This window comes from Callorhinus ursinus, unplaced genomic scaffold (genome assembly GCF_003265705.2).
Source record: "Callorhinus ursinus isolate GAN/ISIS: 27379988/994484 unplaced genomic scaffold, GSC_fseal_2.0 scaffold71, whole genome shotgun sequence".
Classification (NCBI taxonomy): domain Eukaryota; kingdom Metazoa; phylum Chordata; class Mammalia; order Carnivora; family Otariidae; genus Callorhinus; species Callorhinus ursinus.
The window spans coordinates 6,048,447-6,061,004 of record NW_027397133.1 but is presented as its reverse complement, the minus strand read 5'-3'; the positions used below and the strand labels follow the sequence as shown (position 1 = coordinate 6,061,004).

Sequence of the window (12,558 nt, the reverse complement as noted above, 5' to 3'; positions counted from 1 at the left end):
AGGATACACTTGGAAATTCTAGACATTTCGAAAGATAGGAGATGTTGGGACATTAGAGGAAGGAGAAATGAGCAGAAAGAGGGAGAGAATCTTTCAGAGAGGAGAGAAACTGGCCGAAAGGAAAGTTCAAAGTCAAGGGGATAATATTGCTCATTTATTTTTTAAATTTTATTCTTTTTAAGATTTTATGTATTTATTTGACAGAGAGAGACACAGCGAGAGAGGGAACACAAGCAAGGGGAGTGGCAGAGGGAGAAGCAGGCTTCCGGCAGAGCAGGGAGCCCGATGCGGGGCTCTATCCCAGGATCCTAAGACCATGACCTGAGCCGAAGGCAGATGCTTAACAACTGAGCCACCCAGCCGCCCCGAGAATATTGCTCATTTATTCCTCACTTGAGGGCTCCTGTGTACCTGGTCCAAGCTGGGCGAAGCTGGGGACCCAGAGGTGAGTCCTGTCCAGTTTGGTGGGGAGAATGGTGCAGACACTGGGGCTGAAATAGGCTCAGGGATTGCTCGGAGCTCAGGGGAAGGAGGAAACAGGAAAACAGGGATCCTCAGGCCCTCTTTACTGTCAGGGTCCCCCAAATAAGACCTCCTCACCCCTGGGGCCGATTCCTATGGTTTTGGCAGGATTGTTAGACCCTTGAAGGCATGCACACCTCTGGGTCAGCTGTGAGATCTCCTAAGAGGTAGAAACCTGAGCATCACCCTTCCCAGCTGTGTGACCTTGGGCTCAAAACTTATCTTCTTCTGGGCTTCAGTTTACTCCTCTGCAAGATGAGGTTGAAAAAAGCTCCTTCCCTCATTGGGAAGATCTAATAAGTTCAGACATGTAAAGAGTCCGGGAGAGCAGGTGGCACAGAACAAGCCCTTGACAGGAGCTGGCTATCATTCTGTCCTCACCGTCCTTGACTCTTTCCTCCTCTGTCACCTCCTCCCCCTTCATCACTAGGGCCCCGTTAAGTTAACCTCTCCAATCAGGCCACTTCTCCGCCATCACTCCCTCAGCCTCTGTCAAGAAGCAGCAAAGCATACATGCAAATTGCATGGATGCCAGGGCCTGGCTGCAGGAGTTCAAATCCTGACCCTGCTCCCTCCAGGCTGTGTGACTCCCCCCTTGTGCCTCATTTTCTTCTTCTGAACAGTGGGAATAATGGTAGCGCCTCCTCTTAAAAAGTTGCTGCCAGGATGAAATGAACGAATGTATACAAAGCGCCCAAGACAGTTTCAAGTATATAAAAAGTGCTAAATAAATGCTGGGAACGAATCGTGTCATTAATATATAGCAGCCACCTCACTGGGCTTCTGGCTTCTGCTCTGCCTCCCTACAATCTATTTTATGCGGTAACCAGAGCAAGCCTTTTAAAATGTCAATGACAAAGAGACTGAAGAATCACAGAAAACAAACACAGCGTGTGGATCTTGTTTAGGTCTCGATGGAGATACACCAAGTGTAATAAGAAAAAGATATTTATGGGATAAGATGTCTGGCATATAGCTTCAAAATCATCTGGGAGGAGTGGGTGGGAGAAATGAAACAACATTGGCCATGAGGAGGAAATTGTTGATGCTGGTGCCGCTGGTGTTATTAATGCAGAGAACAATTCTGTTCTCTCACACTTTCTGTATGTTCGAAGGAAAACACTGTTCTGGAAAGGAAGAACAAGATATACATGGGACCATGGGAGAAATGTGATAATGTAAAGAAACGACCCGAAAGTCTGAAAGTTTGGTAATGATCCTTTGGGTTGTGTTTAAAAGATAGAAAGAAAGTCCTTATTTTTTAGAGACACACACTGAAGTGTTTCTGGATGAAATGTGTGGAAGTTGCTTCAAGGACCTTAGGGGCAAGGGGATGATGGAATAAGATTGGTCATGATGAACCTGGGTGATGGGCTGGTGAGGGGCTGATTGTACTCTTTCTCTCCTTTTGGTTATGTTTGAAATTTTCCATAACCTAAAAAAAAAAAAAAGAGTATATGAAAACCCAAACTCATTCATGTCACTTCCCATATTTAAAACCCTCCCCCTTGGTTTCCCACTCAGCTAGGCCTCTTTCTCACTCCTTGGCCTCAAGTTCTCCATTGTCCCCATCAAGATATCTTCCCATCACAGAGAGTTTCTGGCTGTTAATTCTTTTCAGCATTTATTTGATACAGAGTTACTGGACACCGACTATGTGCTAAGCTCTGTTCTGGACAGAGTGATCAACAAGACAGACAGGTCGTTCATCTTAACAGAGCATACAGTCTAGAGGACGGGTATGCTGTGTTATGTGCATATGCAAGGGAGATGCGACAACAGAGTAATGGAGGGAAGGGGGCTCCACGAGCTAGGGTGGACAGGGGAGGCCTTCTGCTGTGGTAATATTTGAAAGGAGATCAGACGGGGGCGTCAGACAAGCAATTTGATGGAGGAATGACCTTGGGGGGACAGAGGGAACCGCTAGTGCAAAGGCCCTGGAGTAGGTTGGACCATGGCATAGACCAGCACTGGAAAGGAAGGTGAGTTTGGAGCATCGAGGTAGGAAAGACTCCCAGAACACAGCATGCTCCTTCCCATCTTGAGCTCTCTGCACTTGGTGTTCTGGGACGACCTTGATCCCATCATGGCCTAGTTCAATGCACAATAAAAACAAGAAGTAGTATGGTAACGTGTACTGACCACTGTAGGCACTGTTCTAAACTTTCCATTGATTACTGAATTTCATCCTAACAACCCAGAAAGGTGGAGAGACTTGGCCAAGCTTACACAGCTAGAAAGTGGCCGAGCCAACCAGTTACCCAGGCAATCTGGCTCCAGAGCTCGAATAACCCCACCGTCTAACTCCCACGGCTCCCAGGACTCAGCAGACCTTGTGGGTTTTATCAGACTGAAGACCCACCCATGCAGGGCATTTTTATGGGCACTTCGCGGTCACTCCCGTGTTGGGCGGAAAAGTGCACCATCACGGCCCGGGGAAAGGTGCCAAGCGTGCCACCCTGGGCCTGGCACCAGGAGCTCCAGCCCTCCGAAGAACTCCGGCAGGAATGCTTCGGGAACCGCGGCCCCCATTCCCACGCCAACACCTGAACCGCGGCATCGGGGTGGGAGGGGCTGAGATTCTTGAATCACCCAGTGGCGAAGGGTGCCGGGGCGCTAGGCAAATAACATGTTTTTATTGGGCGTCAGCTTGCTCGAAGCCTCGCGTTCCGCCCCGCCCTCTCACTAATTGGCCTGGCTTCTTTGCAAACGCTTTGAGGGGTGAAATGGGCAGCCGGCTCTTGAAACTCCCTTCGGAGAGGGAACTCAAGCTCCCAACGGAATTCTCGAAAGGGAGGAGGACAGAGAAAAGGAAGGCGCATATGTTGGGAACTGTCTCAGTGATCTCTAAGCGCAGTTTCCCCGAGTTAGGTCCTGCACGTGCTTGACTCCAGTCAGCCACCGTAGGCCCCGCAACCCGCAGTATACTTTCTTACGGCCCTTCTACCCGTAGCTCGGCGCTTGCTCACCAACTTGCCTGCCTTGCGCACTCACCCCTCCTTCCATTTCTTCTGGGCAGCAGCCTCCGCTGGCCGCGACTGCGCATGCGTACTGACGCCCCCTCCGGCCCCGCGTGGAAGCAGGGGATAGAAATGAGGCTGGGCCGAGCCCCTCACGCGCGCTCCCTCCCCTCCCGTCGCTGGGCACGCGCCAGGCGGTGCAGCTTTGCAGCGTCCGAGGGCAGCGCAGCAGCTGCAGCGGCCGCCGCGGGAGGGGCCCGGAGCCCCGCCCCCGGGGAGGGGCCTTCCGCAGGTGAGGCGGGCACGGGTCCGGGCCTGGACGCCTGGGTCTTCGGGAAGTGGATTGGGGGCTGGACGCCAGGATCTCCCGAAAAGGAATCGATTGGCGTCCCGATGCATAGGTTCCGGAGGGGCTGCATTAGTGCCTGCGCCTTGATAGGGTGCATTGGTCCCGAATGCCATGATTCCGAGGCGTGCGTTGAGGCCCGGACGCTTGGGACCCCGAGGGAAAAATCCAGTAGGGATCTCTGGAGCGCAAGACACGCCACGTTCTTTCTGCATCTCCCTCTAGGTCTCCCCTCTACCCTCCACGCTGGGGATGAAATTTAGCAACAAGAAGGAGGCAGTTCACGCGGCGTTAATGGACTGAGACTAAACCAAGACCCGGGTAAAGCTACCTATTGGAGGTGAAATCCCGCCCACTGAGCTCAGGCTCCTCCCCTGAGAGAGAGTTGTAAAAGACCCGCCCTCTCCGCTCGAAGGCCCCGCCCCTGGGCCTGAGTTGCTTTGGGTCCTGTCTATACAGCCCCGCCCACCCCCGTCTTTGCTTCCGCTGCTGGGAGGTTCTGGTGGGGGGAGGTCCCGCCCCCTCGATGTAGAGGCCTAGCAGGCTCCGCGCTCAGGGCCGCCCGAGTTTAAGTAGTAGAGGCCCCTCCCACTCGGCTCTAGGGCTCCAACCCTGGGTCTAAGTCGCAAAGGGTCATGTTTGCATAAACCCCGCCCGTTGTGCTCTTAGGCTCCGCCTTCGCGTAAGGCCCGCCCTAGCCTTTGGAGCCCAGGCTTAAGAAGACCTTGCTCCTGAACAGGCTGGTCCCTGATTTTAGGCCCTACAGCCCTATCCCCATCAGCCTGGTAACCACCAGCATCGCCTACCTCCCTCTGGGTTCCTGGGCCAGCAAGATGCTGGAGCGAGATGCAGAGTCCGCGGCCGGGGACACCGATCCTAGTCCCACTGGCAAGGAACCGGTAACCAAGGGAGGAGGTGAGAGCGGTCCCGCCCGTGGGTGGGGGGCACCGGGATTGGGGCTAAGAAAATCATATTTTGAGGGAATCTCAGGGTGAAAGTTTGAAGGCCTAGGGTGATGACCATTTGGGGTACTCCACAAATATATTCTGGGGAATCCTACTATTGGTTTTGGGGAACTTCAGTGATTTTTTAAGACTCAGAAAATTGTCAGGGGGTTTGATATGCAGAATTTCAGGGTGATCCCTTGGGAATATACTAGAAGCGGACACCTTAGTAGCTTTGGGGTTCCAGCCAGGTAACCCTTTGGAGCCCCTTTGGATGGTGCATGGCATAAGGTGGGGAACAGGGACATGTCATCTGAGGGCTCCCGGATGACCCCTGAGGTGTCAAGGCTGGGGTGGGGGAGGGGAAGCCTGGCCTAGGTTCGGGGTGTGGGTTGATGCCTGGAGCCCACCGGCCCTCCTGTCCTGTAGCCCCCCACCAGGGCTCGCCGCAGGAGCCCAGCGAGCCGGTGCCAGGGCCTGCCACGTCCGCGGGGGCACCTTCTCAACCCCGCCGGCGGCCCCCGCCCCAGCGCCCGCACCGCTGCCCTGACTGTGACAAGGCCTTCTCGTACCCGTCCAAGCTGGCCACGCACCGGCTGGCGCACGGCGGCGCCCGCCCCCATCCGTGCCCCGATTGCCCCAAGGCCTTCTCCTATCCCTCCAAGCTGGCAGCCCACCGCCTCACGCACAGTGGTGCCCGCCCACACCCATGCCCACACTGCCCAAAGGCCTTTGGCCACCGCTCCAAGCTGGCAGCCCACCTCTGGACCCACGCGCCCGCCCGCCCCTACCCGTGCCCCGACTGCCCCAAGTCCTTCTGCTACCCCTCCAAGCTGGCAGCCCACCGCCACACGCACCATGCCACCGATGCCCGCCCCTATCCTTGCCCGCACTGCCCCAAGGCTTTTTCATTCCCCTCCAAACTGGCTGCCCATCGCCTCTGTCACGACCCCCCGACGGCGCCAGGCAGCCAGGCCACAGCCCGGCATCGCTGCTCCAGCTGCGACCAGGCCTTTGGCCAAAGACGCCTCCTGCTCCTTCACCAGCGCAGCCACCACCAGGCTGAGAGCCAGGGGGAGCGTGAGTGAGTCCTCCCCTTGGCTCACGGCCCCCTCTGCCACCAGCCCGGGTCAATAAAGGGGCGGCATTTTTAAGCTGGGCTGTATGGACTTGCCTTGACCAGATAGCTGGCAGGGAGACTGACTCCACACTGGGCTCCAACTTATAAGGCTGAGGAACTCTTTGCTCACCTGTTTTGGGGGAGGGGAAGGTTGTAACCCACAGAAAGTTAGCGCTGGGCCCCAAACCACGGGCTTGGAGCTGGGGTTTGAAAGCAAGCCCTGGCTCTGGTTTTTCCCTATTTATAAGGCAAAAGTACAAAGTCTGCTAGCAGCGTTGGTTGCTGACGAATGTGGGGAAACAGGGTCTCTCCTTATTGTAAGTTAAATTGGTGCCTCCATCTTGGCCATTTGACGGTCTGTAAAAAATTTAAAATGCTCACATGCCCGTGTCAACTATTCCACTTCTAGGAACTTACTCTATAGATAAACTCAAGCACTGAAAAAGGCATAAGGATTGTTCATCTGTTCAAAAAGGCATAAGGATGTTGGGAAACCACCCAAGTGCCCATCAAGAGGGGACCAGCTAATGAAATACAATACAGCCATAGAGTGACTATGTTGCTATAGGGAAAAAACCTCCATTTGTACAGATGTGGAATGAGTCCCTAAATATACGAAATGATAAAAGCAAGAACAAAGGGCATACTGTCAATAGTATAAACATTTTTTAAAGCTCAAGCTTTGGAGCTAGCCCTGACCCACTACTTATAAGCCGGGGGGCCCTGGACAAGCTTTGTCACTTCTCTGGACTCAGATGCCTTATCTATAACATGGGAGTGCTAGGAGGCCTTTGTAAGGGCACAAGCATCATCTCTGGCATCACTTCCCTTCTCGGAGCCTGTTTCTTCTGCTATAAAATAAGAATGAGCTAACACTGGACTGCGCTTTGTTCTTCAGATGTGTATTAAGCACCTATAGGGTGCTGGACCCTCCCCAGGGTGGTAGGCACACAGCAGTGAACAAGACAGGCCTGGTCTAGCGAGGGAGTGGGTGCTAATCAGGTAGTGGCCAAAAAAAGAAAAGAAAAGAAAAAAGTAAAGGAGCCAAGTCCATCCTAAAGAACAAAGTAGGGGAGGGAGCCTTGCCCCCCACCAGCCGCACCCCCAGCCCAGGTACCAAGAATGATTTCCAAGTCGTAGGAATGACATCTGTGGTGTTGGCATGGGAACAGGCAAGTGGAAGAGAACCGAGGGCTCAGAAACGGCCCTGTGCTCACAGGAGGTCCTGACAAATGACAATCCCCATGACTAGACTAGGGATTGGCACACTTTCTCTGGAAGGGGCCCGATGGTATGTATTTTCAGGTTTTGCAGGCCACGGTGTCTGCCACAACTACCCAGCTCTGCCCCTGGAGTACAAAAGCAGCCACACACATTATGATACACAAATGAAGGAATGTGGCTCTGGCCCAGTAAAACTTTACAAAATGGTAGGTGAGCTGGATTTTGCCTATGGGATGTAGTTTGCAGATCTCTGCTGTAGGTGAATGGGGCAAGGACAGGCTCATCTGTGAATAAGCTGAGAGATCTGGAAAAAAATTAAGTGGGATCCTGCAGAGGCAGAATAATGGTCCCCCAAAGAGATCCATGTCCTAATCCCCAGAACCTGAGTATGTTAGTTTACGTATTAAGAAGGGGCTTGGCAGATTTGTGATTAAGGATCTTATCTTGAGATGGGGAGATTATCCTGATTATTCCAAGGGGCCCAATGTAATCACAAGGGTCCTTATATGGGAAAGAGGGAAGCAGAAGAGTCAGAGGGGATGTGACAATGGAAATGGACACCAGAGGGATGCAGGGCCATGAGTCAAGGGACTCAGGCAGCCTCTAGAGACTGGAGTAAGTAAGGAAATGGATCCTCCCCGGAAGGGACACAGCCTTGCAGACACCATGATTTTAGCCCATTGAGACAGAAGTTGGACTACTGACCTACAGAACTATAAGCAAATACATTTGTGTTGTTTAAAGCTACTAAGCTTGCGATAGTTTGTTACAGCAGCAATAGGAAACATACAGATCCTGATCTCATACCATACACAAAAATAAGTTTCTGGTGATTTAAGCTCTAAATTTGAAAAACAAAATAGATGGAAATAATAAAGGAGAATATCTTTGTAACTTCAGAGGTACAGGAAGAATCCTTAAGATACAAAAAATGTACCTCATAGAGGAAGAGACTGGTAGATTTGAGCATAAACAAATCAAGTTACAACTATGATGAGAGATACAGTATTATGAGTGTATACCGGGCACATACTATTATGTAGAGGGTTAGCAAAGACCTTTTTGAGGAGGTAGAGTTTTACTTGTGATCTGAAATGTGCAGATGGAATGAGAGATGGTTTGTGGAAGTATCCAGCATCAGGGGTGGCACTGGGCAGGCAAATGCAAATTAGCAGGCCGTTAGACCAGCCGCTAGCTAGACCCAGTCCACTGGGCAAGGCCTTGGGGAAGGAGTGGGCGAGGAGGGGGATTAAGTCCCTCCATGCCAGAAATGCGGCTGCCATCAAGGTTTACATACAGAGCTGAGCGAAGATTGCCTCCACAGCAACACGCCATCATCAAAGTTTCAGGGACACAAATGCATTTGAGAGGTGTCGATCTGGTCCAACCATTGATGTAGAGAGAGGGAAACAGGCCAGGAAAGATGGGATTTGCCTGCGTCCACACAGCGGGCCAGTGCTGAACCAGGGCGGATCCTGAGTCTGTGACACGCTGACCTCCTGCTGCTCCTTGTATAGGTCAAGCCGGTTCCTGCCTGGGGGCCTTTGCACCTGCTCTTCCTCTGCCTGGAATGGTTCCCCCAGACTCTCCCTTACTTCTCCCAAGTCCCTGCAGAGGGGTCAGTCCTCTGACACACCTTCCCTGCTGACCCTCTCTGAACCACGCCACCCTGTCCCATGGCTCTGTAACACTGCCCTGTGTTCGTGCTCAACGCTGCACAACACACTCACGGTCTCTTCCCCAGCGGAATGTCACCCCTGAGAACAGGGCCTCGTGTCTCTTTTTCACACTGTAGTCCCACCATCTTCACACACGGCGGGCTCGGTAGGCAGAGAAACGGCCTCCTAAAGATGTCCACATGCTGATCCCTGGAACCCATGAATCTGCTATGTGGCAAAGGAGAATTAGGGTGGAAGGAATCAAAGTTGCTAATCAGCGGACTTTAAAACAGGGAGATTATCCCAGATTATCCAGGCGGGCTTGGTGTAAACACAAGGATCCCTGAAGGTGGAAGGAGGAGACAGAAGAGGCCGTCTCAAGAGTGATGTGGCGTGAGGAAGACCACTGGCCACTGCTGGCTTTGAATACGGAAGGGGAATTGGGGAAAAGACAAGAACACAGATTTCCCCCAGAGCCTCCAGAAGGAGCACTGCCTGGCCTACACTGAGTTTCAGTCCATTTTGGACTTCAGACCTCCAGACCTGGAAGGTTATAAATTTCTGTAGGTTTAAGACATAAAGTTTGTGGTAATTTGTTACTGAGCTCTGACTGCCCTTTGCTCTGCTCCAACCCCCTCTTGACCTCCCCAGCTCCAGGATAATGTCCAAGCTTCTCAACCTGGCGCTCGCAGCCCTTCGGGATAGCCTTGTCCTTTTGCTTCGACAGTGACGTGAATGTTCTCCATCTGTGTGCTCTATTACAGCCGCCAGTGGGCACCCGAAATGTGGCCAGTGTGACTGACAAAGTAAACTCTTCCCTTCACTATAGTTCATTTAAATAGCTACCCGGGTCCAGGGGCTACTGTGTTAGCATAGCTGCAAGGACTATGTCCCTCCTTCCAGACAGATCCGCCCCTAAAGCCTCTTAAGCAACTGACCCCGGGGAGCCAGGCTGGTTCCCACGTCCTGGCCTCTGCCTGCGCCATGGCCCCTGCCTAGAACTCCATCCTAGCTTCCGCCCGATTCCCTAACACCCTGCTCAGTTCCCAACTTAAATGTGGTGGAGGCTCGCAGGGGGTGATTAAAATACCCCTCCCCCTGTTCTACCATTGCCCTGACAGTTCTACAGCCACTTCTGAAAGCCCTGGAGAAAGGGAGCTATCCCTGGCCCAGGGGAGCTGAGACGGACCTCAAGAGAGAAGCACATCTCACGAGCATCCAGACCTCCAGCCCAGGACCAACAGAGGGATAAACAAAACCCAGGAATGGGCTCAGAGGGCTGGAACCCCAATTCCCTGCCACCACAGGGAAAAGTGGCCAGGGAGAAGTAACAAAGAGCTCCTTCCCTACCAAACCCCTGATAGGGAGCCCCTCAATTCTTCCCAGGACCCCAGGAGAGCCAAGACACCACCTGACCCTCAGAAGGGAAGCAAAAACCAAACACATGACAGAAAGCTGGGAGCCTCTAGGAGGTTCAGGAGACTTCTGAGTAAGAGGGGCAGCTGCTCCAAACCAGGTCACCTTTATTAAGCTCATCGTGTGTGTGTGTGTGTGTGTGTGTGTGTGTGTGTGTACACACACGCATGCATACGCATGAAAGCACATACTTTAGGCCTGGGGCACCACCCCATAAAGCTGGTGGGGAAGTAACTTCTGCTTCTCGTTGCAACTGTAGATCCATCGGGGGCGGACAAACACCAAGGAGGGGTTGTCCATCAGGGCCTGCAAGGTGGAGCGGGGTGCATATGGGAACATGTGAGTGAGGAGGGGATGGAGGTGACTCAAGGACGGGTTGGGTGTCCCTTTCCCTGCCCCTCCGGAACTCACCTCCTCAAAACTGGGGTCCCACTCCTGTGCTGTGATCACAAACTGGACCCTGTCGCTCATGTAGTCCTCAAGCTCCCTGGCAGGAAAAGGAGAGAAGCAGAGAATGAGTGTCCCCTCTCTTGACATCCTGGTCCCCAACCATTCTCCAAGGCTACCTGCGGGCCCCCGTCATTCTCCCCTGTGCCAACCTTGCCACAGCCACAATACCGAGGGCTCCCACTGCTGCTACGCCTTTCAGAGGCCAGGCCGGGGGGAGCCTCATCTTAGAGAAGAGGAAGAGAGGGAACACTACAAGTCCAGGGCGGCCGAGCAGAGCGAGCAGGGCCTGTGCCCATCCTGCAGGGTGTGCCCCTTCTCCGTCTTCCCCATCACTTTCCTTCCCACAAGCTAACACCATCCCTCCGTACCTGCGCCCCCACCCCTGCACACTGACCCATTGAAGGCTGTGACATATCGGCTGAGCTTCCGCCGCTCGTCCCCAGGGAACTCTCCATACAGGAAGAAGTGTTTGCCCTGGAAGAAGTCTGCAGGGGAGATGGTGGAGGAGGCAAGTGTGAGGCCCCCGGAGTTTTGAGGCCCCAGCCAGGAGCCACAGAATACTCGGAGCAAGACGGGAGGGAGGCCGGTACAGCGGCTGGAGAGGGGTGTTCATGCAACCCTGGCAGAGCCGTCCAGGACAAACAGTGCTTCTCAGCCAGGCCTGTCAGAACCTTTCTGGGAGCTGGGTGTTTTCCAGTACGTTCTCGGGCTCTGACCTTTAGGACGGCTCTTTCCTTTGTTCCATTTTCACATGGTTCTCCAAACCATCAAGCTGCTAATGCCACTTTTGGGGCTTTGAAGGATCAAAGTACTTTCCTGCCCATCACCCACAAGGAGCCGGATGGAAACGGCCTCTTCTAATCGCCACTGACCCTCACCTCTGTTCAGACCCTGGCTGCCCAGCTTCTGCCTCCATGCTCTCCTGGCCAAGGCTCTGACCCCTGCCCCCATCCCATGCCCCCTGCATTCGTGTTGGGGTGACAAATAGCAACGCCATCACCACCTAGGTCGCAACAGAGATCAGTGCCCACGTCATCTGTGTGCCTGGGTGACCTCCCATTCCAAAAGAACCAAACCTGCGGGGCAGGTGAGGGAGGTGCTGTGCGCCCTTGGAAAGCCAAAGGGGGGGTCACACCTCGCAGTGGGCTGTGATGGATGTGGTCATGGCAGGAAGTCACGAGGGCAACAGAGAGGGAAGGCATGAGAGGATGCCTGTTTCCTAAGGCAACAAGAAGGTAGCAGAGGCAGGGAGTATGGGTGAGGGAGGTGGGGAGACAAGTCACAAGTCATGGGGAGCGGCCACGATCCGAGGGCTGGCTGGGGGGTCACAGCTGAGAACTGAGAAAGACAAATCCCACTTCGGGAGGCAGGGAGGGATTTCCTACCTGGGAGCTCAGGAACTGGCAGGTCGGGAGACTCTGGGGGACCCTCGTTGTCTGTGTTCTCATCTGTGGATCCTGCATACGGGTCCTCGCCGTTCTCCCCCTGCTCAGGGGGCTGCTTTTGCTCCCTTTGCTCGGCCACTCTGGGAGAGCCAAAGGGGGTGGGGGAAGAGCATGCAGACCACATCGCCCTCCACCCAAGCCGGGGGCCACCTTGAGCCCCGAGCCCCGCCTTACCTTCTCAGCTCATCCTCGGTATCTCCAGAATCTTCTGCCCCACTGCCCTGTTCTTCTGTAAGCGGAAGCTTAGTCAGTGCAAGGCACCTGCTTGGTAACCCTCCCTCCCAGCCTTCTGCCCCAGCACAGATGCAGGCGTGCCAACCCCCAACCTCAACTGCCCTCCACACCCAGTTATCTGGGACCCTTAGCCTTCCCTCCCCCAGATCCATTGTCTGGGATCCAGCCCCACCTCCCTTAGATGCAGGAGTCTGGGTTTTCAGCCCCCTCCTCCCTCAGACTCAGGAGTCCAGGCCCCC

At 53.9% G+C, this 12,558-nt stretch overlaps 2 protein-coding genes across 6 annotated transcripts in view; one reads left to right on the top strand and one right to left on the bottom strand.

The window, feature by feature from the left end:
* Window positions 1–334: 334 nt before the first annotated feature.
* On the top strand, window positions 335–6,772 carry ZNF575 (zinc finger protein 575). Of its 4 annotated transcripts, none has more exons than XM_073886631.1 (4): window positions 335–445; window positions 4,054–4,149; window positions 4,586–4,743; window positions 5,202–6,772. In XM_073886631.1, the coding sequence occupies exons 3-4, from the start codon at window positions 4,662–4,664 to the stop codon at window positions 5,858–5,860; spliced, it is 741 nt and encodes a 246-aa protein (XP_073742732.1). In that variant the 5' UTR covers window positions 335–445; window positions 4,054–4,149; window positions 4,586–4,661; the 3' UTR covers window positions 5,861–6,772. The 4 variants fall into 4 exon arrangements, with proteins under 4 accessions (XP_073742732.1, XP_025705351.1, XP_025705352.1 ...); XM_025849566.2 differs by lacking the exon at window positions 335–445 and adding an exon at window positions 3,645–3,774; XM_025849567.2 differs by lacking the exon at window positions 335–445 and adding an exon at window positions 3,645–3,774 and having other exon boundaries at window positions 4,498–4,743.
* A 3,508-nt stretch (window positions 6,773–10,280) lies between these two features.
* XRCC1 (X-ray repair cross complementing 1) overlaps window positions 10,281–12,558 on the bottom strand; it is a 23,281-nt gene continuing 21,003 nt past the window's right edge. For both annotated transcript variants that reach the window (XM_025849563.2, XM_073886629.1), the window contains 5 exons: window positions 12,260–12,314; window positions 12,026–12,165; window positions 11,035–11,125; window positions 10,602–10,677; window positions 10,281–10,496 (listed from right to left, as the gene is read on the bottom strand). In XM_025849563.2, the coding sequence (XP_025705348.2) occupies window positions 10,383–10,496; window positions 10,602–10,677; window positions 11,035–11,125; window positions 12,026–12,165; window positions 12,260–12,314 (476 nt within the window). In that variant the 3' untranslated portion in view covers window positions 10,281–10,382. The remainder of the gene's footprint in view (window positions 10,497–10,601; window positions 10,678–11,034; window positions 11,126–12,025; window positions 12,166–12,259; window positions 12,315–12,558) is intronic.